The sequence below is a fragment of the Lonchura striata genome, chromosome 2 (assembly GCF_050655825.1).
Source record: "Lonchura striata isolate lonStrDom1 chromosome 2, ASM5065582v1, whole genome shotgun sequence".
In the NCBI taxonomy this organism is placed as follows: domain Eukaryota; kingdom Metazoa; phylum Chordata; class Aves; order Passeriformes; family Estrildidae; genus Lonchura; species Lonchura striata.
Genome location: NC_140704.1, coordinates 663,982 through 690,811, shown reverse-complemented (window position 1 = coordinate 690,811; position 26,830 = coordinate 663,982). Strand labels below are relative to the sequence as shown.

The 26,830-nt window shown below is 67.1% G+C and overlaps 2 protein-coding genes, 1 long non-coding RNA gene and 2 other non-coding genes across 10 annotated transcripts; 1 reads left to right on the top strand and 4 right to left on the bottom strand.

The window, feature by feature from the left end:
- Positions 1–36: 36 nt before the first annotated feature.
- On the bottom strand, positions 37–11,781 carry PTPN23 (protein tyrosine phosphatase non-receptor type 23). The gene is made up of 25 exons (XM_021538988.3): positions 11,597–11,781; positions 10,511–10,585; positions 9,621–9,748; positions 9,253–9,329; positions 9,108–9,157; positions 8,432–8,563; positions 8,017–8,097; positions 7,520–7,651; positions 7,326–7,373; positions 7,095–7,151; positions 6,938–6,996; positions 6,634–6,713; positions 6,435–6,549; positions 5,967–6,032; positions 5,718–5,863; positions 4,985–5,293; positions 4,324–4,478; positions 4,092–4,243; positions 3,687–3,866; positions 1,704–3,555; positions 1,429–1,610; positions 1,162–1,266; positions 938–1,076; positions 754–867; positions 37–681 (listed from the first exon to the last, which is right to left on the bottom strand). The coding sequence occupies exons 1-25, from the start codon at positions 11,678–11,680 to the stop codon at positions 139–141; spliced, it is 5,061 nt and encodes a 1,686-aa protein (XP_021394663.3). The 5' UTR covers positions 11,681–11,781; the 3' UTR covers positions 37–138.
- A 793-nt stretch (positions 11,782–12,574) lies between these two features.
- Positions 12,575–14,066, bottom strand: LOC110475086 (uncharacterized). Of its 3 annotated transcripts, none has more exons than XR_013341582.2 (4): positions 13,906–14,066; positions 13,416–13,619; positions 13,032–13,083; positions 12,575–12,729 (listed from the first exon to the last, which is right to left on the bottom strand). It is a non-coding gene; the product is annotated as an uncharacterized LOC110475086 (long non-coding RNA). The 3 variants fall into 3 exon arrangements; XR_014953196.1 differs by having other exon boundaries at positions 14,009–14,066; XR_014953195.1 differs by having other exon boundaries at positions 14,016–14,066.
- LOC146768083 (small nucleolar RNA SNORA9) lies at positions 13,162–13,290 on the bottom strand. Its single transcript, XR_014953474.1, has one exon. It is a non-coding gene; the product is annotated as a small nucleolar RNA SNORA9 (small nucleolar RNA).
- Positions 13,719–13,847, bottom strand: LOC144248248 (small nucleolar RNA SNORA9). The gene has a single exon (XR_013341635.2). It is a non-coding gene; the product is annotated as a small nucleolar RNA SNORA9 (small nucleolar RNA).
- Positions 14,067–14,240: 174 nt separating the features above from the next.
- Positions 14,241–26,540, top strand: CCM2 (CCM2 scaffold protein). 4 transcript variants are annotated; one of them, XR_014953192.1, is made up of 11 exons: positions 14,241–14,498; positions 18,685–18,858; positions 19,122–19,205; positions 19,497–19,680; positions 20,118–20,254; positions 20,969–21,104; positions 22,167–22,224; positions 22,865–23,003; positions 23,891–24,029; positions 25,423–25,948; positions 26,101–26,540. XR_014953192.1 is itself a non-coding variant. In XM_077790054.2 (10 exons), the coding sequence occupies exons 1-10, from the start codon at positions 14,469–14,471 to the stop codon at positions 25,695–25,697; spliced, it is 1,356 nt and encodes a 451-aa protein (XP_077646180.1). In that variant the 5' UTR covers positions 14,241–14,468; the 3' UTR covers positions 25,698–26,540. The 4 variants fall into 4 exon arrangements, 3 of the variants coding, with proteins under 3 accessions (XP_077646180.1, XP_085428998.1, XP_085428999.1); XM_077790054.2 differs by having other exon boundaries at positions 25,423–26,540; XM_085572872.1 differs by lacking the exon at positions 14,241–14,498 and adding an exon at positions 14,708–17,226 and having other exon boundaries at positions 25,423–26,540.
- Positions 26,541–26,830: the final 290 nt, after the last annotated feature.

Genomic DNA, 26,830 nt, shown 5'->3' with positions numbered 1-26,830 from the left:
CTGACCCCTCGCCCCCGGCAGCACCAGGCCCGGCGCTGCAGATAAACTCGCTTTATTTTAGTAGCAAAGAGCTGAAAAAGTCAGTTCTACCTGGAGTCGGAGCAAGTGGGGCTGGGGGCCGGGGGGCCCCCGCCCCCCTCACGCCTTGTTGAGGGTCCAGAGGGGGTCGAGCATGCTGAGGGGGTCGTCGCTGGGCCGGGGCGCCCGGAGCCCCTCGCCCGGCTGCGCCTGCAGGAAGTTCTGCTTGTTCATGCGCTGTTTGCCCTTGAGGGACGCGTCCAGGCTGAAAGCCTCGGGCGTCAGCGAGGCCAGCAGCTCCAGGGAGGAGGACGAGGAGGCCGCGGGGGCAGCGGGGGGCTCCGGCGGCCCGCCCGGCCCCTCGGGGCTCTCCCCCCCAACGTGGTTGCTGCTCTCAGCATCGCCAGATGCCTCGGGGAGGGGCGGCCTCGGGGAAGGGGGGTCGGGGGCCCCGACTCCATCCACGACGCCGTCAGGAATCGCCGGCGGCACCTCGGGCTCCGCGGGCTCCGGGGCTGGGCCGGGATCCGGCCCCCAGCCCTCGCCGGGCTCGGCGCTGGGCGCGCCCGGTTTGATGCTGAGCTTGGCGATGGTGGCCTGGATGGAGCTGATGGGCACGTCCCCGCCCAGCACCAGGTCCTGCGGGTCCTGCTGGAAGTAGAGCTGGCGGAGAGCGGCCCGTGAGCCCGGGCGGTGCCAGCGCTCCCCAAAACCCGCGGCTGCCCCTGGACCCACCTTGGGGGAGCTGCTGCTGGGGGGCTTGGCCGGGCCGGGGCCGCCCACGCCGTGGCGCAGCAGCAGCTGCTCGGCGTGCAGCAGGACGGCCTCGAAGCAGAACTTGAGGTGCAGCTGCAGGGCAGGGGAGGCGGTGAGGCCCGGGGGGAGCAGCCCCCGGCCCCCACGCCGCCCCCAGCAGTACCTTCTCCTGCAGCATGTGCTTGCGCTGCTGCCGCATCCGCCTCACCAGCTGCGCCAGGTCCGGGATGCTGTTCCCGGCCTCTACCTCCTGCACGGCGGCGTACAGCAGGCAGAAAGCGCCGGTGCGGCCCACGCCGGAGCTGCGGAGAGACCCCCGGGCCGTGACAGAGCCCGGAGATGGGGGAGCCCCTCTCGCCCGCCCCCAGAGCCCCCGGCCCCGCTCACCTGCAGTGCACCACGACCGGCGTGTGCAGCGGGCGCTGGTGCAGGTAATGGCCGTGCACCTCCTGGACGAAGCGCAGGAGGCTCCCCTTGCTGTCGGGCAGGCCCCTGGGGGGGGAACACGCATTCGCTGGGGGGGCTCCGCACTCAGGCCCCCCGAGACGGTCAGGGCCGCCCAAATGCCCTCCCCGACCCCGGAGCCGAGGTCCCAGAACCGCCCCCGCAGAAGATCGGGGCCCCCCCAAGCTCCCCCTTTGTCCCCCGGCGTACAGCTCAGGCCAGGAGGTGAACTGGAGGTGGGCCACGGTGCGCTTGAGGCTCTGGTCCCGGTACTGCAGCGTCAGCATCCGCTCCACGTGCGTGGGGGTGACCCGCAGGCCGGTGAGCACCACGGTCAGGGCGCCGTGGGCCACGGGCTGGCCCCGCTCCGACGGGAAGTACCGGAGCACCTTCTGCCGGGGACAGGCTGTCAGCACGGCCCGGCGGCCCTCGGGTCCCGCCCGTGGGCACCGGGCGGGGCGTCCCGTCCCCGGGACAGGGCGCACCTTGTCCAGCTCCTGCTCGGACACCAGCATGACGACCACGGAGACCTTCTGCTCGTAGATCATGAGCCAGAAGTCGGCGGCGGTGCCGAGCAGCGGGGCCTGCGTGGCGATGAGGGCGGGGCAGTACGGGGACAGGTCCTCCACGCGGCTGGCGTTGATGTAGTCGTCCTTGCCCGAGCGCAGCACGACGCGGTTGCGGTCGTAGGGCATGATGTCCTGGTGCCGGTTCTTCATGGAGTAGCAGCGGGCGATGGCGATGGAGCGCTGCCGGGCGTCGCGCTCCTGCGCCTCCTGCAGCTCCTTCCAGAGCGCGTCCAGCTCGGAGCCGCCGCCGGGCAGGGGCCGCTCCAGCCGCTCGGCCAGGCCGCGGAACCGCTCCAGCTCGGCCAGCAGCCGCCGGACGCGCTCGGGCTCCGCGTACGGGTCGGCCTCGATGAGCTGCACGGCCCGGGGCCGCTGCCCCTCCTGCGCCCCCGCCTTGGTGGGCTGCAGCAGCCCCCCGGGCGCGGCCGAGCCGCCGGGCTGGCTCTCGGGGCTGGACGACAGCAGGTCGGCGGGGCAGGGGCTCTGCCGGGGGAACGGCGCGTCCCCGGAGCCCGGCGGGGGCAGCGCGGCGGGCGGCCGCGGCGCCGGGGGCTGCACGGGCAGGGCTGGGGACGGGGACGGCGCCGGGGACGGGACCAGCGGGCCCTGGAGCACCACGGTGCCCGGCAGCGGGCCGGGAGAAGGGGCCTGGCCGGGCGGGGCGGGCGGCCCCGGGGCCGCGGTCCCGGGGGGAGCCGGGCTGGGGCAGAAGGGCAGCGCGGGGGAGCCGGGGGGCACCGGCTGCAGCCCCGCCAGGGCCGGGGCGCCGCTCTGCGTCCTGGGGAAGGGCACGGCCCCCGGGTGCGGGCCGAGGTCCTGCCCGGGCAGCGGGTAGAGCTGGGGGGGCAGCGGCGGCCCCGGAGCGGCGAAGCGCTGCTGGGGGAACTGGGCCGGGGGCGCCAGGGGCACTCGGGGGGGCTGCTGGAAGGGCAGGGGCGCCTGGGCTCGGCCCGGCGGCAGGAAGGGACCCGGGGGGAACTGCTGGGGGCCCTGGGCGAAGGCGGGCGGGGGCTGTGCCGGGGGGAACGGGGGCTGAGCCGGCGCCCCGAAGGGCTGGACCCCCGCCGCGGGGTAGGGGAAGGGTCCCGGCGGGCGCTGCGGGGGCAGGAAGGGGCCCGCGGGGGCCCGGGGCGGCACGGGGCAGCTGGAGATGGGGGCCTGCACGCTGTCCACCGTGGTGGTGGCCGGGCGCGTCCCCGGGGGCTCCGGGCCGCCCGGCCCCGGCTGGGCACCCGGCGGGCGGAGCGGGCCGGGGGCCGGGCCCAGGCCGAAGGCGGGGCCGGGCAGGGGCCCGTGCTGCGGGGACGAGCGCGGGGCCGGCCCGTGGGGCGCTCCGAAGGCCGGCTGCGCCGGGGCGCGGATCAGCGGCGCGGCCGGGAAGAGCGCGGCGGGAGCGGCCGGGGGCGGCAGCAGCGGCGCCGGGACCGCCCCGGGCGCCGCAAAGGGGCCGGGGCCGGCGGGAGCCGCGGGCAGGCGGTAGTGCCCCGGGAACGGCGGCGTGGGGGGCAGCGGGGCGCTGGCCAGCCCCCCGGGCAGCACGTAGGGCTCGGCGGCCCGCAGCCCCCCGGCCAGGGCGGCCAGCGCCGGCGGCGGGCCCGGCGGCCCGGGCAGCAGCTCCGGGGGGAGGCTCCGCAGCTCCTCCGGCAGCTCGGCCAGCGCCAGCGAGCCCAGCTCGGCGGCCTCGGGGCCCCCGGCCTCCTCCGGCGGCTTCTTCTGCAGCGGGGGCTTGGGGGCCGTGGGCCGGGGGGGCGGCTGCTTCTTCAGCTCCCTGCGGGGGCAGGGGGCTCAGCGCGGGGCCGGCTGCTGCCCCACGGGCACCAGGAGCCCGCCCCTGCCCCCAGAGCGCGCCCACAGCTCCCAAAGGCCCCTCTCAGGCCGGGGCTCTCGGTGCCCACCCACCTCTCCAGCAGCTGCTGCCGGTGGGCCTCGCTGGCCTGGCACGCCGCCCGCGCCCGCTCCAGCAGCTTGGCCGCCTTCCCCTCCAGGTCCGTGTAGAAATCCTTCCCCTCCTGGGACTTCTTCATCAGGTCCTCATAGGCCTCGTAGGAGGCCACCAGGGTCTGCACGGTGGTGTTCCACCTGGACAGGGGCACAGAGGGGCTCAGCAGGACAAGGCACCAGGGTAACGGTGGGCACCCGGCTCCAGGGACCCTCCGGTTCCCATTGGGATGGGCACGAGGACAGGACAAAGCCACCACAGCCTCAGCAGTGGGGTGGGACAGAAGCTGGTGGTGGTCCCAGGGGGTGAGGGCTGTTCCTGGGCACCGAGACTCCCCAGGGCACTGAGACCCCCTCTTCACTCACTTGTGCTCCACCTCGGCCAGGGCCTTGCGCACGGCCGCGTATTTGACGTTGGCGTCGGTCAGGGCCTTGAGCACGTTCTCCTGGGCAGCCAAGTTCTGCTCCAGGTACACCTTGAGCTGGTCGTACTTCTTCAGCTGCTCCTCGAAGAGCTTCTGCCGGGGCACGGGAGGGTCGGCGGGGCCGTGGGGCAGCGCGGTCCCCGAGGGGGACGCAGGCCCGGCCTCAAGCCCACCTTCATCTCGGAGCGGTCGGCGGTGACCAGCGAGGTGGTGATGTCGTCCTTCTGGATCATCTCCCGCAGCTGCTGCTCCAGGGACAGCCGCTGGTCCCGCATCTCCTGCACCTTGGCCAGGACGCGCTTCAGGTTCTGCAGCACCTGTTTGTCCTCTGCGGGTGGGGCGGGTCAGGGGGTCCCGGGGAACCGCAGGGAACCCGCGGGGTGGGGCTGCGGAGCCAGGCCTGGGCTGGGACACTCTGTCCCCTCTGGCCCCAAACGGGACCCGCTCGGCCACAGGGACGGTGCCAGTGCCGGGGGACACACGGGGACCCCCGGGGGGCACGGAGAGGGACAGCCCTGCCTCCCCCAGCCCAGGGGCACTGCCAGTGCCCTAGGGAGACACAAGGGGCACAGCCCTGCCTCCCCCAGCGCCCTGGGGGGACACAAGGGGCACAGCCCTGCCTCCCCCAGCCCAGGGGCACTGCCAGCACCCTGGGGGCACACAAGGGGTATGGCCCTGCCTCCCCCAGCACCCAGGGGAGACACAAGAGGTACAGCCCTGCCTCCTCCAGCGCCCTGGGGGCACACAAGGGGCACAGCCCTGCCTCTCCCAGCACCGTGGGGACACACAAGGGGCACAGCCCTGCCTCCCCCAGCGCCCCGGGCCAGGACTCACCTTCGGAGAGGGCCGGGGTGGGCAGCGCTGCCCGCACCTGCTCCAGGGGGCCGCCGAGCAGGCGCAGGTTGCCCAGGTGCAGGTTCATGGCGCGGTGCAGCTCGGTGTTGGTGAAGCTCGCCTTCTCGTGCAGCTCCAGGTACTTGGAGCACTCCTTGCTGACCTCGGCCAGCCCCGGGGGCGACCCTGGCGCCGGCGGGATCCTCCCCAGCAGCTCCTGCAGCTTCCGCTCCTGCGCCTCATCCTCCTCCAGCAGGTCCCGGATCTCCTTCAGCGACGCCTCCACGTCCGTGAAGACCCCGGAGAGCACTGTGGGGGCACGGGGGGGCTGGTGGGCACAGGGCCACCTCCTGCCTGCCCCGGGCACGGAGCTGGGCATGGACACGGCAGCTCCGGGGATAAACCCAGCTGCGGGCAGCCAGGGGCTGGGACACGGCAGCCCGGGCGTTGGGGTGCTGGGCTCCTGGGCACCCCCACCCTTGGGGCGATTCCCCCTCCCATCCAACAGGGAAAATGCTTTGGCATTCAGGAATTTATGCCACTACAGAACCAGCCGTCGGAGAAAAAACTCCCAAGACATTGGGCAGGGAGTGATGCTGGCCCCAGGGCCCCGGGCAGGGAGCAGTGCCAGCCCCAGCCCTGGGCAGGGAGCAGTGCCAGCCCCAGGCAGGGAGCAGTGCCAGCCCCAGCCCCGGGCAGGCAGCAGCCCCAGCCCCAGCCCCAGCACCCTCACCCTGCATGGACTGCACGAGGTTGCGCACGGTGTCCGGGCGCACGCTGAGCGCGGCGCATTTCTCCATCAGCACGGGCGGGATGTGGCTGTACATGTCCAGGTTGTCCACGGTCTCGGGGTCCAGCTGCATGGAGTCCATGAACTGGCTGTGGGACACAGAGGGGCCCCTCAGGGGTGGCACTGTGCCCGCTGCAGAGGCTGGGCAGTGCCAAGGCCCCGTGGGGCAGCAGGGCCGGGCCCCTCACGTACTCCAGCACTTCGTTCTTGGCTTCGATCTTGGCCATCACATCCCGCAGCAGTTTGGCCTTCTCCTCGCTGGGAGGGGACAGAAGGGAACAGTCCATGAGCCCAGGGGAACACAGCGGGCTCCACAGCCCCAGCTATCCCATCCTGTCCCATCCATCCCATCCCGTCCATCCCATCCCGTCCCATCCATCCTGTCCTGTCCCATCCTGTCCCATCCCATCCCGTCCTGGCCAGAGCCTGGACACACCTGTACAGGGATGCCCAGGACACACGTGTACAGGGATGCCCGGGACACACGTGTACCTGTACAGGGATGCCCAGGACACACGTGTACAGGGATGCCCGGGACACACGTGTACCTGTACAGGGATACCCAGGACACACCTGTACAAGGATACCCAGGACACACGTGTACCTGTACAGGGATGCCCAGGACACACGTGTACCTGTACAGGGATACTCAGGACACACCTGTAGAGGGACGAGGCCTCGTGGGCAGCCATGGGCACCAGCTTGGCAAAGATGTCGGGGCCGGTGACGGCGGGGTCGGTGGGGTTGACGGGCAGAGCCTTCACCAGGGGGGCACCTGAGGCACACGGCGGGCTGGCACCGCTCCCGAAGGGAGGCTCCCCCCAATCCCTGCAGCTCCCTGTCCCCAGAGCCCCCCGACCTTTCACGGACTGCAGAGTGTCCAGCGCGGGCACGGCCTCGTGGTAGATGAAGTCGTTGTCCTTTTTGGCCGAATTGTACCTGGAAAGGGGAAGCGGTGCTGGGGGGAAGGGGCAGCTGGCACCCCTGGCTCCCTAAGCTCCCCCCCGGCTCTCCTGGCATTGCCCCAGCAATTCCCACAGCAGCCATCCATGCACGGGGCCTGGGGCAGCTCTCCATGGGAACGCTCCCCAGGCTCCCTGCCCGCCAACATTCCCGACCCCTGGGAGAGGATGGAGACACCCTGGGCTGCCCCACGGACTCACTTGCCACCAATGACATCCATGGTGAACCTCAGAGCTTCCTGCACCGTTTCAGGCTGGCCCTGTGGGATGGAGAGGGGGAAGCGTTCCGGACGGGGTCGGAGGGGCCTGGAGGCAGCTGGCTCCTGACACCCACCCCAGGCCCGGGGCAGGAACCCACCTTGGCCAGCTTGATGGCCTCGTTGAGCTTGTCCAGGGCGCTCTGGAAGTAGATGACCTGCAGAGAGCGGGAGCTGGGCTGGGCACGGGGGCACCGTCCTGGCTCTGCCCGGCCCAGGGCTCCCCACGGGCCTGGCTGTGGATGCCCAGCCTCTCCAGGACACAAGCCCCTTCCCAGGACCCCGACCCAGGGGCTGCCGAGGATGAAACGGGATGACACGGCCCCACTTACCCTTTCCCCAAACTTCTGCTGCTCCTCGGCCTGTTTCCCCATGTGCAGCTGGAAGAAAACTGGGATCAGAGCTCTGTAACTCCAGGGAGAGCTTTGAGAGAGGGGCAGGAAAACTCCAGGGAGCAGCCAGGAGCATCCCAAGGTGGGATGAGAGCACAGGCAGAGCCCCCCAGCCCCAGCTCCCCCTCACTCACGTGGGCCACGGCAGCAAAATAATAGATTTTCATTTGAACCAGTTTCTTCCAGTCCTTCTGGATCTTGCCCAGCAGCGAGGCCGTCTCCGAGTTCTCCAGGGCCCGGCAGGCCTCCTTGTAGTAATCCACCACCTGGGGGGAGGGCACGGGAGAAGCCTGGGCACCCTGGGCAGCACCAGCCCAAGGACTCGGATCACCCGGAGCAATGGTGGGGGGAGCTCAGGGATGTGCTTGGCACCTCAGCCAGGGACTGTCACCAGCCCAGGCTGCCCCAAGCCCCGTCCAGCCTGGCCTTGGGCACTGCCAGGGACCCAGGGGCAGCCCATCCCAATCCATTCCAGTGCCTCACCCACCTCACAGGCAAGAATTCCTTCCCAACACTCGCCCACATCTCCCATTCCCTGTGTGCTGTCGCTCCAGGCCTTGCCCAGAGTCCCTCTCCAGCTCCTGATCCCAGTGGGAGCAGGGCCGTGCTGGGAGCAGCTCCTGGAGCTCACCTGGGCACTGATCCTGGCCACGAGGAAGCTTTTCCTGTTGTCCAGCATGGACTTCTCCAGGAGACACTCCTGTGCCTGGCCCTGCCAGGGACAAGAGAGCAATGTTCAGTGTCCCCAGCCCTTGGGACAGCCCAGACCCCTGGCAGGACCCACTGGCTCCAGCCCCTTTCCCAGGGGATGGATGTGGCACAGGGAATACCAGCCCTGAGGGTGCCTGGAGAGCCCAGGAATGGCACTGAGCCTTCCCTGACCCCCCAGTGCCTCCCAAAACCTCCTTCCCCACACCCCAGGGGAGAGCCCAGACCCCCAGAGAACCCCTGGGGGACAGGGGAGTCCTGTGCCCGTGGATCCTCGGGGAGCACCAAGGCCACGGAGACCTGGAGGGGTGCCAGTGGCAGCAGTGCCCAGCCCGTACCAGCATGAGGTTGATGTTGAGGCTGAGGATCTGGTGGCTCATGTCCACGCTGTAGGAGTGTGGGAAGTGATCCCGCAGGTAGGTGAAGGCACCGGCAGCACACTGGAAGTGGGTGCAGGAAACCTTCATGCCCTGAGGGGATGGAATTGTTTGGTTTGGAGATGATTTCCCAAATCATGGAGTCCACCCAGCCCCCAGCACTGCCAAGGCCATCCCTGACCGTGTCCCCAAGTGTCACATGCACAGGGCTTGGAAATCCCTCCAGCCATGGGGACTCCAGCCCTGCCCTCGCAGCTGGGTCAGGGCTGGAGAGCCTTTTCCAGGAGGAACATTCCCAATATCCCACCTGAACCTGCCCTTGAGGCTGTTCCCTCTTGTCCTGTCACCCGGGAGCAGAGCCCCACCCTCTGGCTGTCCCCTCCTGTCCCCAGGGTCCCTCCTGGTGCTCCAGACACCCCAAAGCCCAGAGATCCCAGGTTCTGCTGGTGCCCAGCCCTGCCCAGCCCCTGTCCCAGCCCCTCTCAGCCCTGCCCAGTCACTCTCAGCCCTGCCCATCCCTGTCCCAGCCCTGCCCATCCCTGTCCCAGCCCCTCCCAGCCCTGCCCAGCCCCTCCCAGCCCTGCCCAGCCCAGCCCTGTCACTCCCAGCTGGCACTGCCCGGTGCCGCGGGCGTTACCTCCTCGGACACGCGCTTGTCCATGGCTCCCAGCATGGAGTGCAGAGCTCCTGTGGGGACGGGGGGCTCAGCGGGGCAGGGACACCCCTGGGAGCGGGGGCCCGGGCCAGGCAGCCCCCGAGCTGCGGGAATTTGGGGGGCTCACCCAGGTTGTAGAGGACACAGGCCTGCTCGTACTTGATGTCCTCGTGCGTCACCGCCTTGCCCGAGAAGATCTCAGTCCTGGGGGCAGGGGCACAGCACAGGGAGCAAGCAGGGCTTCTCCCGGGAGCAGGAGTTACTGGGATCCCCCTTCCCCAGGGATTCCTGAGATCCCCATCCCCAGGACCCCATTCCCTAAAGGTCCCTGGGATCCCCCAGTGCCACCCTGGCCAGGACCACATTCCCAGGGGGTTCCTTGAGCAGCTTCTCCCCAAGGGGTGGGCATGGCCACATCCTGCCTGGCTCAGCCCCCCATCCCAGCCCCCCATATCCCAACTCCCCCACCCCAATTCCCCCACCCGACCCCCTCACCAGGTGACGGGCACGGCCGCGTCCTGGCCCTGGCCCATGGGGATGCGGCTCTGCAGGAAGTGCAGCTGCCCCAGGTACTTGCGCAGGGTGCTGCAGCCCTCGAAGTCCCTGGGAACGCTGACGGCGCTCTGGGAAGGGGCCGGGGGGAGGAGGAGGAGGAGGAGGAGGAGGGAGAGGAGGAAGAGGCTCAGGGCACTGCCAGGCAGGACCAGCAGCTGTCCCGCAGGGGAGGCCGGAGCCAGCCGCACGCTCGGGATGGGGCAGGGCTCCGGGAAAGCCTCGGGAACAGCCGAGTTCTCCCAAAAACGAGCTCCCTCATGGATGGGGGCAGCGGGGCAGCAAAATGAGGCTCTGCACCCCCGGCACAGCTCCCCGGGCCGGGACAGCCACGGGATTTGGGTGTCCTGGGGCACGGCGAGAGGAGAAACCCCAGAGCCGGGCTGGGGGTGGCTGGGCCCCCCGGGTTTGGGGAGCCTGTGGCCGGCAGTAGGAGCTGTCCCTGCCCCCCCAGCAGCTCCCGGGTCTCTGGGACCACCCAAGGGCTGCTCCGGGGATGATGCAAGGACGGGGAGAGAGAGGAGCGGCCCCGGGGGAGAGGAGCGGCAGCCCCGGCCCCGGGGGAGAGGAGCGGCCCCAGCCCCGGCCCCGGGGGAGAGGAGCGGCCCCGGCCCCGGGGGAGAGGAGCGGCCCCGGCCCCGGGGGAGAGGAGCGGCCCCGGCCCCGGCCCCGGGGGAGAGGAGCGGCCCCGGCCCCGGCCCCGGGGGAGAGGAGCGGCCCTGGCCCCGGCCCCGGGGGAGAGGAGCGGCCCCGGCCCCGGCCCCGGGGGAGAGGAGCGGCCCCGGCCCCGGCCCCGGGGGAGAGGAGCCGCCCCGGCCCGGAGCGTCCCTCACCTGCCGGAGCAGCTCCAGCTTCCGCAGCTCCTCGTTGTAGCTCTCCGGGTTCTCCCCGTAGTTCTTCAGCACGAACTGGGGGCGGCAGAGGCTGAGCGGCCGGGACCGGCTCCCGGAGCGGCGGGACACCGGGGCACCGGGCGGGAGGGGTGGAATGGCACCCACGGGCACCCCGGGAGTGGGAGCGGGGAACGGCAGCGGGGAGTGGGAGCGGGGAGTGGGAACCGGGAACGGGGAACGGGCACCGGGGAAGGGGATAGGAGGGAATGGGCACCGGGGAACAGGCACCGGGAAGGGGAGCAGGGAACGGCACCGGTGAACGGCAGCGCGGAGTGGGAATGGGAGCGGGGAGTGGGAACCGGGAAAGGGAGTGGGGAACGGGAACGGGGAACCGGGAACGGGATAGGAGGGGATGGGCACCGGGGAATGGGCACCGGGGAACGAGCACCGGGAATGGGAGCGGGGAACGGGCACCGGGAATGGGATAGGAGGGGATGGAAGTGGGGAATGGGAGCGGGGAATGGCTCCAGGCATGGGCTCGGGGAACGGGAACGGGGAATGGGATCGGGAACGGGGAACGGGATCAGAAATGGCATCGGGGAACGGGAGCGGGGAATGGGCACAGGGAATCAGGGATGGGATCGGGGAATGGCATCGGGGATTGGGTCGGGAACGGGCTCGGGAACGGCCGAGGGTGGAAAAGGCACTTACGGGCACCGGGAAGGTGCCCGGCCCAGGTGCGGCACGCCGGGGACACTCCCGGGGCCGCCCGGGCGCCCCGCAAAACCGCGGGGGGAGCGGCACGCGCGCCAGGAGCCCCGCAGCGCCCCGCACCCGCAAACTGTGCGGGCCCGGAGCCTGCTACAGCCCTTAATGAAGTGACTAATTAACCAGGCCCCGCGGGGGCGGCAGGGACACGGCGCCAGCCCCCGGCGGCTCGGGGCGGGGGGGTCCGCCATCCAAAGCTCCGGCGCCGGCGGCTGCAGGGACCCCCGGGCACCGCCTGCCCGCTCCCCGTGCCCCGGGCCCGCTCCCGACCCCTCCCAGCCCCCAGCGCCCGCCCCGCCGGGCCTTGCCCGGCCGCACCTTCTTGACGGCGGCGTTGAAGGCGAACTCGCCGGCCTCCTTGAGGTCGAGCCAGATCATGGGCATGCGGGGCACGGCCTCCATCCCGGCGCGGCGCGGCGCGGCCCGGCCCGCTCCCGGTGCGCTCCCGGCCCGGCCCGGCCCGCCGGAACCGCGCGCGGGGGCTCACGGGACACCGAGTCCGCGGGGCTCCGAGCGCGGCCGCACTTCCGGCCCCGTTCCCATGGCAACGCCCCGCCCCCACAAAGGGGAGCGCATGGCCACGCCCACCGGGGGCGGGACGTGCGCTGTTGCCATGGCGACGCCTCGGCCGCTGATTGGATGACACGGCCGTTGTCACGGACAGGCCCCGCCCCGGAAGCGGCGCGGTTGTCACGGCAACCGCCACGCCCAGCCTCCCCCCGCTAATTAATCACCCCGTTAATTAGCCTTCTCCACACCTCCCCGCCCCGCCAGCGTCCCGCAGTGCATTCAGGGCTCCAGGACGCTTCGGTGGTGCCAGGGACACCTCGTTGTGCCCCTTGAACCTGCTGGTCTAACTATCTGCTCCGTTAATTGATTCGCTCATCTAATTGTTTGAGCCATTAGCGGAGCTCTTTGATGGGTTCTGGTAGAGGAGCAGCTCCTCAGCAGCTTCAGGATCCCAGCAGGAGCAGAGCTGAGCCCCCGGCGTGTCCCTGTCCCGGCTCTGCTGCCACCCAGCCAGGGACCAGGCACTGGGGACACGGGACGTGAGCTCAGGGACAAGGGACATCAGGATTTGGGGACCCTGGGCACTGGGGACACTGAGGTTGGGGGAAATGGGGCCATCTGAGCCTGGCACATGGGGATAGCCAGCCCAGGTGACCCTGGGGACACGGGGGGCTCCTGCTCCCCTGGGGAATCTCTGCTCCAGCACCTGGAGCAGCTTCCTCCCCCGAATGCCCATTTCCATCCCTTTGGACCAGAAACAGGAAATAAAGAAGCTGTGGAACCAAAGCACGTTAAACCCACAGGTTCAATTATGGGTTTAATTATGGGTCAATTAAATGGGTTTAATTCCTCGATTGTGGCGCCGCCGAATCCTCCTTGTCCTGCCATGGGGAATCTGCCACACCAGCCTGGCCTCTCCTTCCACGCCTCTGGACAGGTCCCTGTGGGATAAAGCAACACAGCTGGCAGTGACAGGGGCACACAGCTGGCAGTGACACCAGGCAATGACACTGGCACACAGCTGGTGGTGACACCTGGCAGTGACAGTGGCACACAGCTGGCAGTGACACCAGGCAATGACACTGGCACACAGCTGGCAGTGACACCTGGCAGTGACAGTGGCACACAGCTGGCAGTGACACCAGGCAATGACACCAGGCAGTGACAGCAGCACACAGCTCGTGCTGCCAGCGCTCATTAACCACCACAGAGTTAATTACACTGACAAGAGCCTTGTGCCCACCTTCTCCTTCCTGCAGCCTTCCCGGAGCCCTCTGGATGCCCACGGAGGGAGCCTGCAATGGGAAAGGCAGGAATGAGGAATGGCCCTGGCCCTGCTGCCCCTGTCCCCAAATCCCAGCGGGCTCGGGGTCCCGTGTCCGGGGTTTCTATAACTGCCCCCGGGAGACACCGGGAGCGGCCTCAAACGGCCCCGGGACGCTCTGGCAGCGCTGCAGGAATGGCAGGGGCCACGGCAGGCCCTGCCATGCTGGTGCCTGCGGCGGCAGGAGCCGGGGGAACCGGGCACGGCAGAGCCCCGGGCAGCTCCAGGAACGTGGCCCCCGACATTCCCACGGCGTCCCAGTCCCGCAGCCTCCCCCCGGGCAGAGCCGGGGCTGGCCCTCACCTGGGCAGTGCTGCCGACAGGCAACTCCTGCCACCGTGTCTCAGTCACGGCATTCCCATAGAACTTCACCCCTGGGAGACGAGGGTCGAGGCCTCGGTAGCCTTAATTAACCGAAACCGGGCTAATTACGGTGCCAGCCCCCTTGAATGCACTTCTTTCTTCCTGGCGGCTTCCTGAGTCCCTCTGGATCCGCGCAGCAGGAGCCTGGAACGGAGAACAGCAGCAATGTCACCGGCCCCGCCGTGCCGGGGCTTTCGGGACCCCGCAGCCCCCCGTGTCCCACCGAGCTCCTCCCCAGCCCGGCCGTGTCCGAGGTTTCTATAACCGCCCCCGGGAGGCGCCGGGAGCGGCCTCAAACGGCCCCGGGATGCTCTGGCAGCGCTGCAGGAATGGCAGGGGCCACGACAGGCCCCGCCATGCTGGAGCCTGCGGCGGGAATCTGCTCCCGGGTCAGCCTCGGTTTCCCGGGACAGCCCGGCCCGGAACGCACCGCGGCGGGGCCCGATGCGCGGGGAGCTCGGGAGGCAGCGGTGGCGGCCGCGAATGGCGGCGGATGCCGGCGGATGCCGGCGGATGAGCGCAGACCGCCATACCCCTCACCAGCGGCGGCAGCGGCCATGGCTGAAAGAGCGGGCGCCTCCCGATGACGTCATAGAGGAGCGGGTGGGCGGGTCCAGCGAGGGGCGTGGTCTAATGCAGCGTGTGATATGCGATGACATCATAATGGGGCGTGGCTAGTAGGCGTGACCAATCAGTGGTGGGCGTGGTTTGCGCGCGCCGATGGCTTTGCGCAGGCGCACTGCGCTCGTCTCCCCCCGGCGGCGGGACGATGACGTCACGGGAAGGCGCCGCCCAAGATGGCGGCGGGGCAGAGCCGCGGGCGCTGAGGCGCGCCGGGACCGGGAGGGGAAACCGGGACCGCGATCGGGATCTGGAGGCGGGGCTGGAGCGGGAACCGGGCGCGCCATGGCCGCCTCCGCCGCCGCGCGTTGAGGCCCCGCCCCTCAGCCGGGCCGGGATGCCCCGGGGGGGCCCCGGGCCGCCGCCGGAGCCATGGAGGAGGAGGGCAAGAAGGGCAAGAAGGTGAGAGCGGGGCCCGGGGGGCGGCCGGGTCCGCGCTGTGCCCCCCGAGGGTGGCTCAGCCCAGGCGGGTCCGCCCCCGGCCCCAGCCCGGAACTCCCCGGCGGTGCCCGATCCCCTCCCGGGGCTGTTCCAGAGCGCCTTCCCGGGAGCCACTGGCTGCCCCTTCCCGGGACCGTTCCCGCATCCCCTTCCCGGGACCGTTCCCGCATCCCCTTCCCGGGACCGTTCCCGCATCCCCTTCCCGGGACCGTTCCCGCATCCCTTTCCCGGGACCGTTCCCGCATCCCCTTCCCGGGAGCCACCCAGAGCCCCCAGCCCAGAGCGTCCCGCTGTGCCCGAGGGCTTGGAGAAGGTTGTTATTAATCGATGGGGGTATTAATTACGGAGGGATTAATTTATGGGTTTGCTAATTTATTTATGTTATTACTGCTGCGGATTCATTGAATTCGTTCCTGCGTTAATTGATGCCGTTGTTGTGGCTCGCGGCTCAGCACCTCCAGCCTGGTTTCCCTCCTCCCAGCCCCATTCTGTGGCCTCGGGGAGGCTCAGCCAGAGCTGCAGGCCGAGGCTGGGTGTGAGCCCGTCCTTTTGGGGAAAAACTGGAGATTTTGGGAGCCCCGGGGCAGCAGGTTCCAGAATGAGTGAGGCTGAGTGGGATTTTGTGGGGAATCGCCCTCCAGGCTTCCCGGACAGGCAGGTCTGGGAATTAAACCCCCCGTGATGCCACTCTGGGAGGAATTTGGTGGAATTTCTCACCTGCACACGGGATGGAGCTGCTTTTGGGAAGGAGTCAGCTCCAGGGGGTTTGGGCAGAGCTCAGCTGGGGCTCCCCGCTGTGGTTCCTGGCACTGGGAAGAGTTTGGATCCTCCCTCCTCCCTGCCCCAGGGACACACTGGGCTGGTTCCTCACCCTCCATCCCACCTGGAAAATCCCATTTCTCTGGTCCCTGCAGCCTCCTCGGGCCCTGTCCCATCCCCATCCCGCTGGAGCAAGAGCTCCCGGTGCCTCTGGAGCAGAACTGAGCTGGCACTCACCTGTGGCCTCTCCTGAGCTGCTCCAAGGCCTCGTGGAGCTTCCCTGGAGCAGCTGTTCCCTGGGTTTGGTGGTTAACCAACCCTTGGAGCTGCTGCCTGTGGAGCACAGACCTGTCCTTGTCTTCCTCAGGTGTTCCAGCTGCAGGGAGAGCTCTGCTCCCTGCTTCTCCCACTCTGGATGGTTCCAGCAGCACTCTGAGCTGAAGTGGAGGCACTGAGTTCCCGAGGGATCAGGGCAGGGTTGGTTGGGATAAGGAGGAAAATCCCAGCCTGGCTTTGGGGTCGAGTCCAGCTTTGGATAAAATCCAACCTGGTTTCAACTGGAGCCCTGGAATTCCTTCAGGAGCTGCTGTTCCCTGGCTCTCAGTGGGGGTTATCCCAGCGGGAAGGGAGCTGTCCTGGGATGGAATAGCATTCCCCACAAGTCCTGGGAGGCAGGATGGAATTCCAGCAGGCCATGGGAATCTGGCAGGGCTTGGTGTCACACCTGGAGCCTCAGGGGAGCATGGATGGATGGGTGCTCCCACCTGCTTATCCCCAGGAAGTGTGGGGGAAGGAGAATTTTCTGGGAGTGATCTCCCTGCTGCTCTGACTCCACAAGCCGTGCCAGGGATCCCAAGCTTGCAGGGTTTCCCTGAGGGAATTCCCTGAGGTTCAGCTCTTAGTGTGACATTCCCAGCTTTTCCAGCTCGGGGAGGCCCTGGAGAGCTGAGGCTGGTGCCACCTGCCTCTCCCAGCAGCTGCTCCAGCATTTCCCTCCTGAAACAAGGAGCTGCTGAGCTCGGAGTTACATCCCTGGGGGAAATTCTTCTTGAAATTCCTTTGTTATCCCACATTTCCAGCCCCATGCCCGGGCTGATCCCCAGCGTGGGCAGCAGGAAATGGGGATTGTGCCCCTCAGGTGAGACCCCACCTGCAGAGCTGCCCCAGATCCAGCAGCTCAAGGGCCTGGAGCTGCTGCAGGGCTGGGACCCCTCTGCTCTGGGGGATGAAGTGGATTTTGGAGCATCCAAGATGCAGGAGCAGTGTGGATCTGCTGGGAGATTGGGAATTGGGCTGGTGGAGGAGCTTCCCCTCCCCAGGAGCTCCCAGCCCAGCCTTGGGCACTGCCAGGGATGCAGGAGAATCATGGATCTGCTGGGAGATTGGGAATGGGGCTGGTGGAGGAGCTTCTCCTGCCCCAGGAGCTCCCAGCCCAGCCTTGGGCACTGCCAGGGATGCAGGGGCAGCCCCAGCTGCTCTGGGCAGGAAGAAGCTGCACAGCCCACGCACTCAGGGGGCTGTGGGACCTTTGGGATTGGGAATTGCTCCGGGAGCAGCAGCTGGGATGCAGCTGGGAGTCGGAACAGAAACCAGGGCTCAGCCTCCCTCGGCACGGGGCCATTCCCCCCCCGGTTGGGGCATTGCTGGGGATTTTGGGGTGCATCCCCCCCAGCTGTGGCACAGGATGGAGGGTTGGGGTGCTGTCAGGGATTTCGGGGTGCAGGGTGGGAGCAGGGAACAGGCTCATGCCCCGCCGTGGGTCCCTGCCCCGCTCCGCCCGTCACGTGGGGCAGAGGAAACCGTGGCACTTCCTGGCCCCGACGGCAGCACCCCGAAAGGAGGGGAGCGTGCCCCGTCCCCTCGTGCCCCCCAGCTCTGCAGCCCCCCAGCACGGCTCCCTCCCCCTGTCCCGGGCTCCATGGAGGACGAGGTGGGTGCTGGGATTTGGGGCGCCCCAAAAGCAGGAGCTGTTTCGGGCTGCGTCACACCGGAGGCGCCTCCCCCCAGGCTTTGGGGTGCCCAGGAGAGCCAGGGGAGCCCGGAATCAGCCCAGCCCTCGGGGTGCAGCCACTTCCTGGGGGGAAAAGGGGGTTCCTCTGCCTTGGGGTGGCTCTGGATCCTGCCTGGCGGAGGGGGAAGGGTCTGGGTACAGCCTCGGTGGCACATTCCTGCATTGCTCTGCTGTGAATTCCTGAAAGATTCCTGTGGAAATGCATCCCTAAGCATTGGCAGGCAGGATTTCGGGTGGGACATCCCAAAGTTGGAGACTCCCCAAATCTCTGCTCTTGCTAAACTCACCTGCTGTGTCCAGGATTCCCTTCTCTCCGGCATCCCAGCCCCTCGGCAGGATGGTGGAACACCCTGATCAAGGATCGTGGGGTTCTTCTCCTGGATGCTGTGTAGGGATGCCCCCCAAAATTCCACACTGCTGCTCCTGCAGCAGGGCTGTGGAGCTGTTTCCTCTCCTCTCTGTCCTGGAAGATCCCTTCCTGTCTCCCTGATCCAGGGGCTGCTTTTCCAGGCCGGGCTGTCCCCAGTGTCCTTGTGTTTCCTTGTGAGCTGGTAATTCCCGTTGTCCCAGCAGCTTTTCCTTGCTTTGTAATTAATGAATCCACCACTGGAAGCATGTTGTCTGCCCCTTCAGATCCCACATTCCTTTCCCTTGCCCTGAGGATCAGGAAAGCTGGGATGTGGCTGTGCTGGGGTGGGAAGCACACCAGGGAATGGGACACTGGAGTCACACATCCGAGGAGTTCCTGGGTCCAGCCATGGACATGTCTGCTCCAAACATCCACTTGCCCTGGGACACCTGGAACTGGAGCAGCTGGGGGATGTTCCCAGTCATTTATCTGGTGTGGAGCTTGGGAAGATCCACGTGGCATTCCCGTGCCGAAGGACAGCTGTGTGTTGGCTCCAGTGGTTTTCCAAACTTGGCGCTTCGGGGTTTGGCATTTCCCGTTTTTCCCAGGGAAATCCACTTTCCAGGTCATTTTTTCTTTGTCTGGGGTCTCCTTGGAACATCCCTGCCTGTTTCTTTGGCATTCCTTGTTGAGTTGCCCCATCAGCTCCTCGGGGAGGTACAAAACCACAGATCCTCTGTTTACCTGGAATATATTGCTGCATATGGAGTTGTGTTTCTCTTACCTGGAAGGTTTCACACAGTGACTCTGGGGGGAAATCCCTATATTTTGGTAGTGGGAACGCTCAGCACCCGTGTTGTGTCCCAGGAGAAGGCTTTTCTCTGGAAAGCCACGGATTTATGGCTCCAAACGGAGCGCTGTCCATGGGGCAAAAGCAGCAGGATGGGGTTGGGGGTCTGCCTGGCGGGCAGGAGGGGCTGCCAGACCCCCTCCTCACCCCGGCCCCGGTGCTCCTGTTCCTCTCCCAGCCTGGAATCGTGTCCCCGTTCAAGCGAGTGTTCCTGAAGGGGGAGAAGGGCCGGGACAAGAAGGCTCAGGAGAAGGTGACGGAGCGGCGGCCGCTGCACACGGTGGTGGTGGCGCTCCCCGACCGCGTGGAGCCCGACCTGCTGCTCCACGACTACATCGAGAAGGAAGTCAAGGTATCCACAGGGGCCCTGCTCCTTGGGAATGCCTTCCCCATATCCCAGCTGGCAGGGACAGCCCGTTCCCCCTTGTCCAGATCTCCAGCTCTCCTGCAGCCCCTGAGGCACTGGAAGAGGCTCTGAGGTTTCTGTGGAGCTTCTTTCAGGACATTCCCACCTCTCGGCCATCTCCAGTTTTGCTTGGAGCATCTCCATGACTCATTCTGCCACGTCCAGGACGGTGTCTGCGCCGTGGTAACGCTGTGGCTCTTCTGTCCCAGTATTTAGGGCAGCTCACTTCCATCCCGGGGTACCTGAACCCCTCCAGCCGCACGGAGATCCTGCACCTGATCGACAACGCCAAGGTGAGCGCTCGGCTGCTCGGGCAGCACAAATCAGCCTCCCAGCAGCACAAATGCAGGCTGCTGCTCTCCAGCCCGCTGTTCCCCAGGGGAAACACCCCAGTGAGGGGCTGGAATGCCTTTCCCAGAAAAGCTGTGGACCCATCCCTAGAAATATCCCACACCAGGGTGGATGGGGAGCAGCCTGGGATAGTGGAAGGTGTCCCTGGCCGTGGCAGGGAGCTGGATAATCCTTCAGCTCCTTCCAAGCCCAGCCATTCCATGAGTAAATCCCTGTGAATCCTGGTGTTGCAGAGAGCCCACCAGCTCCCAGGGCAGCTGAGCCCGGAGCACGACGCCGTCATCAGCCTCTCTGCCTACAACATCAAGCTGGTGTGGAGGGACGGGGAGGACCTGATCCTCAGGGTGCCCATCCACGACATCGCCTCCGTGTCCTACATCCGGGACGACTCCGCACACCTGGTGGTGCTCAAGACGGGTGAGCTGTGGGCCTGGAGTTGGGATTGTCCCCCTGGGAGCCACCTGGGACAGTGGGAGGTGTCCCTGTCCGTGGCAGGGGTGGGGCTGGGTGGTCTTCGAGGTCTCTCCAGCGCAAAGCATTCCGTGACACCTCGCTCCGTGTCCTGTGCAGCTCTGCATGTCACACCTGCATGGTTTGGGAACAGGGAGCTGGGGAGGGCTGAGCCAGGGGTTTAGCTGAGTACAAACCTCATGGATAGGCTGTGGAATAAAGGAATAAATGCCTCAGGGGCTGGGCTGGAAATCTGGGGGAAATTCCAAGCTGTGGAAAGGGGCAGATAACTGTCAAAACCAGCTCCAAACTGGAGGCTGTTCAGCCCATTCTCCTGCTTCAGGGCTCCTCCTGCCCTGCAGGACTCCTTCCCATCCCCTCGCTCACCTCTGCTCTGCCCTCAGCCCAGGATCCCGGGATCTCGCCGAGCCAGAGCCTGTGTGCCGAGGGCTCCAAGGCGCTGACGTCGGGCTCGCTGTCGGAGAGCGCCGGGGGGCCCCTGGAGTGCTGCTGCCTGGTGGTCCTGGCCACGGAGAACAAGGTATGGCTGGCACTGCTGCCACCCCAGCCCGGCCTCAGAGCCTCTGGCATTGCTGGGAGGTTGCTGGCTCGGGGACCGTGGCGATGGCAGAGCCACAAACACCACCATGGCCAGGTCCTGTGGTGCATCCCGATCCTCCCCTGCTCTCTCACCTGTGAAACACAGATTTAGGGATTCCAGGTGTGGTTGGAGCACCTGGAGAAGGGCTCCTGATCCCTGTCCCAACCCTGGGACATGAAAGGGTCTCCAGGAAGTGTTGCCCTTGGTCCCTGTTGCCCAGAGCCTTCTGCAGCAGCACAGAATCCACGAGGACATTCCCACAAAAGGGATTTGCTGATCGGGCTGTTTTCCCTGTGCTGAGCTGGGAATTTGTTTCATGCAATGTCTGGATCCAGGGATTCCAGTCTCAGCCTCTCTGATCTCCACTGAGGGTGGAGCTTCACTCCCCTCATTCCCAGCTCTGACACTGCCTGGGGCACCTGCACCCCTCTGGGATGAGCCAAAATCCCAGGGAGCTGCTCGGAGGAGCCTCGGCACGGAACGTGGGGGGCTCTGGGTTGATGCTGGAGCATCCCAGCTCCTGCTGTGGGTGGGAACACCGGGAGGGCGATGGACCTGGGCTGTGGGCCAGCCCTGTCCTCCCACCCCACAGAGCCAGAGGGAGAGGGGGACGTCCCTGCGTGGCCCCTGCCACAGCTGCCTGCTCCTTCCCAGGTGGGTGCCGAGGAGCTGTGCTCCCTGCTCAGCCAGGTCTTCCAGATCGTTTACACCGAGTCCACCATCGACTTCCTGGACCGCGCCATCTTCGACGGCGCCTCGACGCCCACACGGCACCTGTCCCTGCACAGCGGTGCGTGAGAGCTGTGCCCGGGCTGCTGCTGCCCCCACCTCCCCAGGGCCAGGGCTGGCAGTGCCAGGGGCTGGGGAAGCCTCAGGAACCCCTGAGCACACCCTGCACCTCCCCAGGACCTCCTCAGGACCTCCCTGGGGCCTCCCCGGGGCCAGGGCTGGGAGTGGATGGGGTTGGGAAGGCCTCAGGAACCCCTGAGCCCGCCTAGTGCCTCCCCAGGGCCACAGCTGGGAGTGCCAGGGGTTGGGAAAGCCTCAGGACCCCCTGAACGCACCCAGCCTCCCCAGGGCCACAGCCAGGAGTGCCCGAGGTTGGGAAAGCCTCAGGAACCCCCTGAGCTCACCCAGTGCCTCCCCGGGGCCAGGGCTGGGAGTGCCTGGGGCTGGGAAAGCTTCAGGACCCCTTGAGCTCACCCAGTGCCTCCCCAGGGCCACAGCCAGGAGTGCCTGAGGTTGGGAAAGCCTCAGGAACCCCCAAGCACACCCAGTGCCTCCCCAGGGCAGAGCTGGGAGTGCCTGAGGTTGGGAAAGCCTCAGGAACCCCCGAGCACACCCAGCCCCCAGCACCTCCTCAGGGCCAGAGCTGGGAGTGGCTGAGGCTGGAAAAGCCTCAGGAGCCCCCGAGCCCACCCTGCACCTCCCCAGGCTCACACACAGGAGTGCCTGAGGCTGGGAAAGCCTCAGGACCCCCCGAGCCCACCCTGCACCTCCCCAGGCTCACACACAGGAGTGCCTGAGGTTGGGAAAGCCTCAGGACCCCCCGAGCCCACCCAGCCCCCAGCACTGCCCGTGTCCCCAGGTGTCACATCCACAGGGATGGGGACTCCACCCTTCCCTGGGAATCCTGTTCCATGCCTGACCACCCTTCCCACGAAGGAATCCGTCTGAGATCCAGCCTGAAGCTCCCCTGGCACAGCCTGAGGCTGGTTCCTCTTACCCAGTCCTTCACTCCCGGCTTTCTCCCTTCCAGCCGAGTCAGGAAATCACTTTGTGTCTCTCCTGGCTTGGGAAGACACCGAGTTTGTGCCTCTCACATCCCATCTCCCAAATTTTTCCCCTGCAGATGACTCTTCCACCAAAGTGGACGTGAAGGAGCCCTTCGAGGCAGATGCCAGCACTTTGTGAGTGATCCATGGCCCTGGAGCGGGGATTAGCCCGGGGCTGCTGCCATCAGCACGCTGCTGAGCCCGGCGGGCCCCGGGGCTTGGCACAATCCTGCCTGGGCCTGGATTGTTGTGCCCTCAGCATTCCAGGAGTCACGTCCACAGCCAGCAGTGCCTGTGTCAGCATGGTGCGGGGTCACTGCTGGAGCTGGGAGAAGGGTTTTCCCCAAAAACTTCTTACCTGGGAAGCTTCTCCCTTCTGGATCACTGGAAGCATCAGCAGTGTTTGTGGGATGAAACCCAAACAGCTGGTTAACTTTGCTCTGGGAATAGCCAACATAAATAGGAGTGTTTAGCATGGGGGAATTGGGAACCTTATTGAAAATTGCACGTTTAAGCCCAAGGTAGGGAGCGTGGGGATTTTTCCCAGTGAGGAAGCAGCCACAGGGATAATTCCCCACAGAGGAATTCCCCACTGTCACTGTCACCACAGCAGTGCTCAGTTCCCTGCGAGTCTTGGGGTGCCCTCAGGAGCTGGGGGCTTCCAGCATCATGGACCGTCCTGGGTCGGGAGGCCCCCCAAGGGTCAGAGCCCCACTCCCAAAACCCCGGCAGCAGCTCCCCGAGGGCCGTGGGGGCTCAGGCGTGCCGGGCTCAGTTCCTTTGCAGACACGCTGGAAGCGGGGGACACGTCCCCGTCCTCCTTCTCGGCACAGCCGTCCCCACACGTCACCACGGCCAGCGAGAGCGAGCTCAGCACCACGGCCACCGAGCTGCTCCAGGACTACATGATGACGGTGGGGCTGGGATGGGGCTGGGAGCTGGGATGGGGCTGGGACGGGGCTGGGAGCTGGGCTGGGGCTGGGAGCTGGCACCGGGACTGGCGTCTGGGACCAGGGGCTGGGACCTGGCCCCTGAGGGAGGGACAGGGCTGGAGGAACAGCTTGTCCTTCCCAGCCAGACTGGGCTTGGAGGGCCTGATGGTGGGCCCATGTCATGGAAACATGGAATGGTTTGGGCGGAGAGGGGCTGTAAGGATGATCCCAGCCCACGCCCTGCCATGGCAGGAACACCTTCCGCTAGCCCAGGCTGCTCCAAGCCCCATCCAACCTGGCCTGGGGCACTGCCAGGGATCCAGGGGCAGCCACAGCTTCTCTGGGAAATCCACTCAAGTCCCTCACTTCCCTCCCAGCCAAGAATTTTGTCCCATCTAAATCACCACTTTTCCAGTGGGAGCCATTCCCTGTGTCCTGTCCCTCCATCCCTTGTCCCCAGTCCCTCTCCAGCTCTCCTGGAGCCCCTCAGGCCCTGGCAGAGCTCTGAGCTCTCCCTGGAACTTCTCCAGGGGAACATTCCCAGCTCTCCCAGCCCTGGAGCAGCTCTGGAGCCTCCTCTGGGTCTCTCTGCTTTCCCCCCACACTTTTCCCTTCCCCAGCATCCAAGTCCCCTCGTGCCCCAGTCCCAGTGGCCCCACAGCTCACCCTGTGTCCCCATGGGGTTCCCGGTCCTGCCGGGGCCATTCCCGGCCCCGTGCCGGGTTCCCGGTCCTGCCGGGGCCGTTCCCGGCCCCGTGCCGGGTTCCCGGTCCTGCCGGGGCCGTTCCCGGCCCCGTGCCGGGTTCCCGGTCCTGCCGGGCCGTTCCCAGCCCCGTGCCGGGTGCCATGAGGGCCGTGCTGTCCCACAGCTGCGCACGAAGCTGTCCTCGCAGGAGATCCAGCAGTTTGCCATGCTGCTGCACGAGTACCGCAACGGGGCCTCCATCCACGAGTTCTGCATCAACCTCAAGCAGCTCTACGGGGACAGCAGGAAATTCCTGCTCCTGGGTGAGTGTGGGAGCTGAGGCTGCCAGGGAGGGGTGAGGGGCTGGGGGCACAGGGAGGCCTTGGGGTGCCACCACCAGGGGAGGAACATCCCAATCCATCTGTGGATATTCCTGAGGGCAGCTGGTGCCTCCAGCCTGGCTCATCCCACAGCTTCAGGCTCTCCTCTGTCCTGAGGGCAGCTGGTGCCTCCAGCCCGGCTCATCCCACAGCTTCAGGCTCTCATTCCTGAGGGTACCTGGTGCATCCAGCTCGGCTCATCCCACAGCTTCAGGCTCTCATTCCTGAGGGTACCTGGTGCATCCAGCTCGGCTCATCCCACAGCTTCAGGCTCTTGTTCCTGAGGGCAGCTGGTGCCTCCAGCCCGGCTCATCCCACAGCTTCAGGCTCTCATTCCTGAGGGTACCTGGTGCCTCCAGCCCGGCTCATCCCACAGCTTCAGGCTCTCATTCCTGAGGGTACCTGGTGCATCCAGCCCGGCTCATCCCACAGCTTCAGGCTCTCATTCCTGAGGGTACCTGGTGCATCCAGCTCGGCTCATCCCACAGCTTCAGGCTCTTGTTCCTGAGGGCAGCTGGTGCATCCAGCCCAGCTCATCCCACAGCTTCAGGCTCTCCTCAGAGCTGTTCCCTGCTCCCATCTGCCTGTGAAGCGCCTGGGAGCCTCCTCCAGACCTCAGACTCTCTCCCAGACCTAGAAACCCCCTCCAGAGCCAGGGAATTTAATTCAGAACTGGAAATCTCCAGGCCAGGAAACCTCCTCCAGACCAGGGGTATTTAACCAAGCTGGCCTCCGATATCCTGGGAAAACGGGTCAGGAGCACAAAATCCTCCCAGGACAGGAGCAGTGTGACAGCCAAGGAGAAGGGGTCAGCAAGTCCCAGTGCCCACAGAGCAGGAGCAGTGTCTCCTGCAGTCCCCCTCCCCCTGGGGCACCGAGGGGCCGGCACAGATGTCCCTGGTGGGACAGATCACTGGGATAAGCTCAGCAAAGCCCAGCGAGATGCCGGCTGAGGGATTAGGTGCTTGGGAGCTCAGAAAATCCCGCCTGAGCCGGGTTTTGCCCTCGGTGAGCAGCGGCTGCAGCCTCAGGTGGGAGTGACGGGCACAGAGAGGCTCCCGGGCTGTGTGGGACAGCTCGGGAACGGGCTGGGCGAGGAGTCCTGGGTCCCCGGGCAAGGAGTCCTGGGTCCTGGGCGAGGAGCCCCGGGTCCCCGGGCGAGGAGCCCCGGGTCCCTGGGTCAGCAGTCCCGGGTCCCTGGGTCAGCAGTCCCGGGTCCCTGGGTGAGCAGTCCCGGGTCCCCGGGTGAGGAGCCCCGGGTCCCTGGGCGAGGAGCCCCGGGTGAGGAGCCCCGGGTCCCCGCACTCACCGTGGCCCCGCCGCGTCCCGGCTGCAGGCCTGCGTCCCTTCATCCCCGAGAAGGACAGCCAGCACTTCGAGAACTTCCTGGAGACCATCGGGGTGAAGGACGGCCGCGGCATCATCACGGACAGCTTTGGCCGCTACCGCCGCTCGCTGGGCGCCGCCTCCGCCTCCAACGGCACCGGCGCCGCCGGCAGCTCCGACGAGCAGTCCGTGCCCTCGGAGGAGGACGAGTGGGACCGGATGATCTCCCACATCAGCAGCGACATCGAGGCCCTGGGCTGCAGCCTGGACCGGGACTCGTCCTGACGGAGCCCGGCCCCGCAGCCGCTCCCGGGGCTGCCCCCGGGGGGACGCCTGGGGCTGCCCCCCGAGCGTGGAGCTGATCCCGGGACACGGAGCTGGTCCTGGAGGGACCCCAGGACACAGAGCTGCCCCTGGGGGGACGCCTGGGGCTGCCCCCCATGTGTGGAGCTGATCCCAGGACATGGAGCTGGCCCTGGAGGGACCCCGGGACACAGAGCTGCCCCTGGGGGGATGCCTGGGGCTGTCCCCCGAGCGTGGAGCTGATCCTAGGACACGGAGCTGGTCCTGGAGGGACACCTGGGGCTGTCCCCCATGTGTGGAGCTGATCCCAGGACATGGAGCTGGCCCTGGAGGGACCCCGGGACATGGAGCTGCCCTGGGGGAACACCTGGGGCTGCCCCCCGAGCATGGAGCTGATCCCAGGCTGATCCCAGGACACGGAGCTGCCCTCGGGGGGACATGGAACGTGGATCTGCCCCAAGGGAACTCTGGAGGTGCCCAACACCACCAACCTGTGCCCTCACGGAGATCCTGGAACATGGAGACGCCCTCAGAGGGCTCCCAGACCCCTCCTGTGGGGTCTGGGGGCTCCAGAAAGGGGGTCTGCACTGCCCCAGCCTCATTCCCAGCTCCAGGGGCTCCAGCTGGGGCTGGGGGGACAGACCTGGGTTTGGATTTTGGGGGCAGATCTGCTCCTGAGGGATGTCCTGAGTGTTGGGATCCGTTCCCAAGGGGCTGGATCTGCTCCCCCCCAGTTTACAGTTTGCACAGCGGGTCCCCCAGAACTGCCCTCGCCTCCCCCCCCAAATGAAGTTGTACCACAATGTGAATTTTTTCACCCTCTCATCCATGGTATTGGAGCATTCCTGAACATTCCAGCTGCCCCAGTCTGGGATTCTCCCCAGGGCCCTGCTGCGGAGAGGAGCTCGGCAGGACCCCCAGAGCCCCCCTTTATCTGCATCCCCCGGGGTCTCCTCCCTGGCTGGGGTCCCCAGTTACCCCACAGCCACACCCCGGGGCTCTGCTGCTCCCCCACTCCGGAGCCAGATGCTGACTCGGCACTTTGGGGTTCCAGCACATTCCAGAGGCCCCAGAGCCCCCCGGTGCCTGCAGCCCCCTCTGCCCCCTTCACCCTG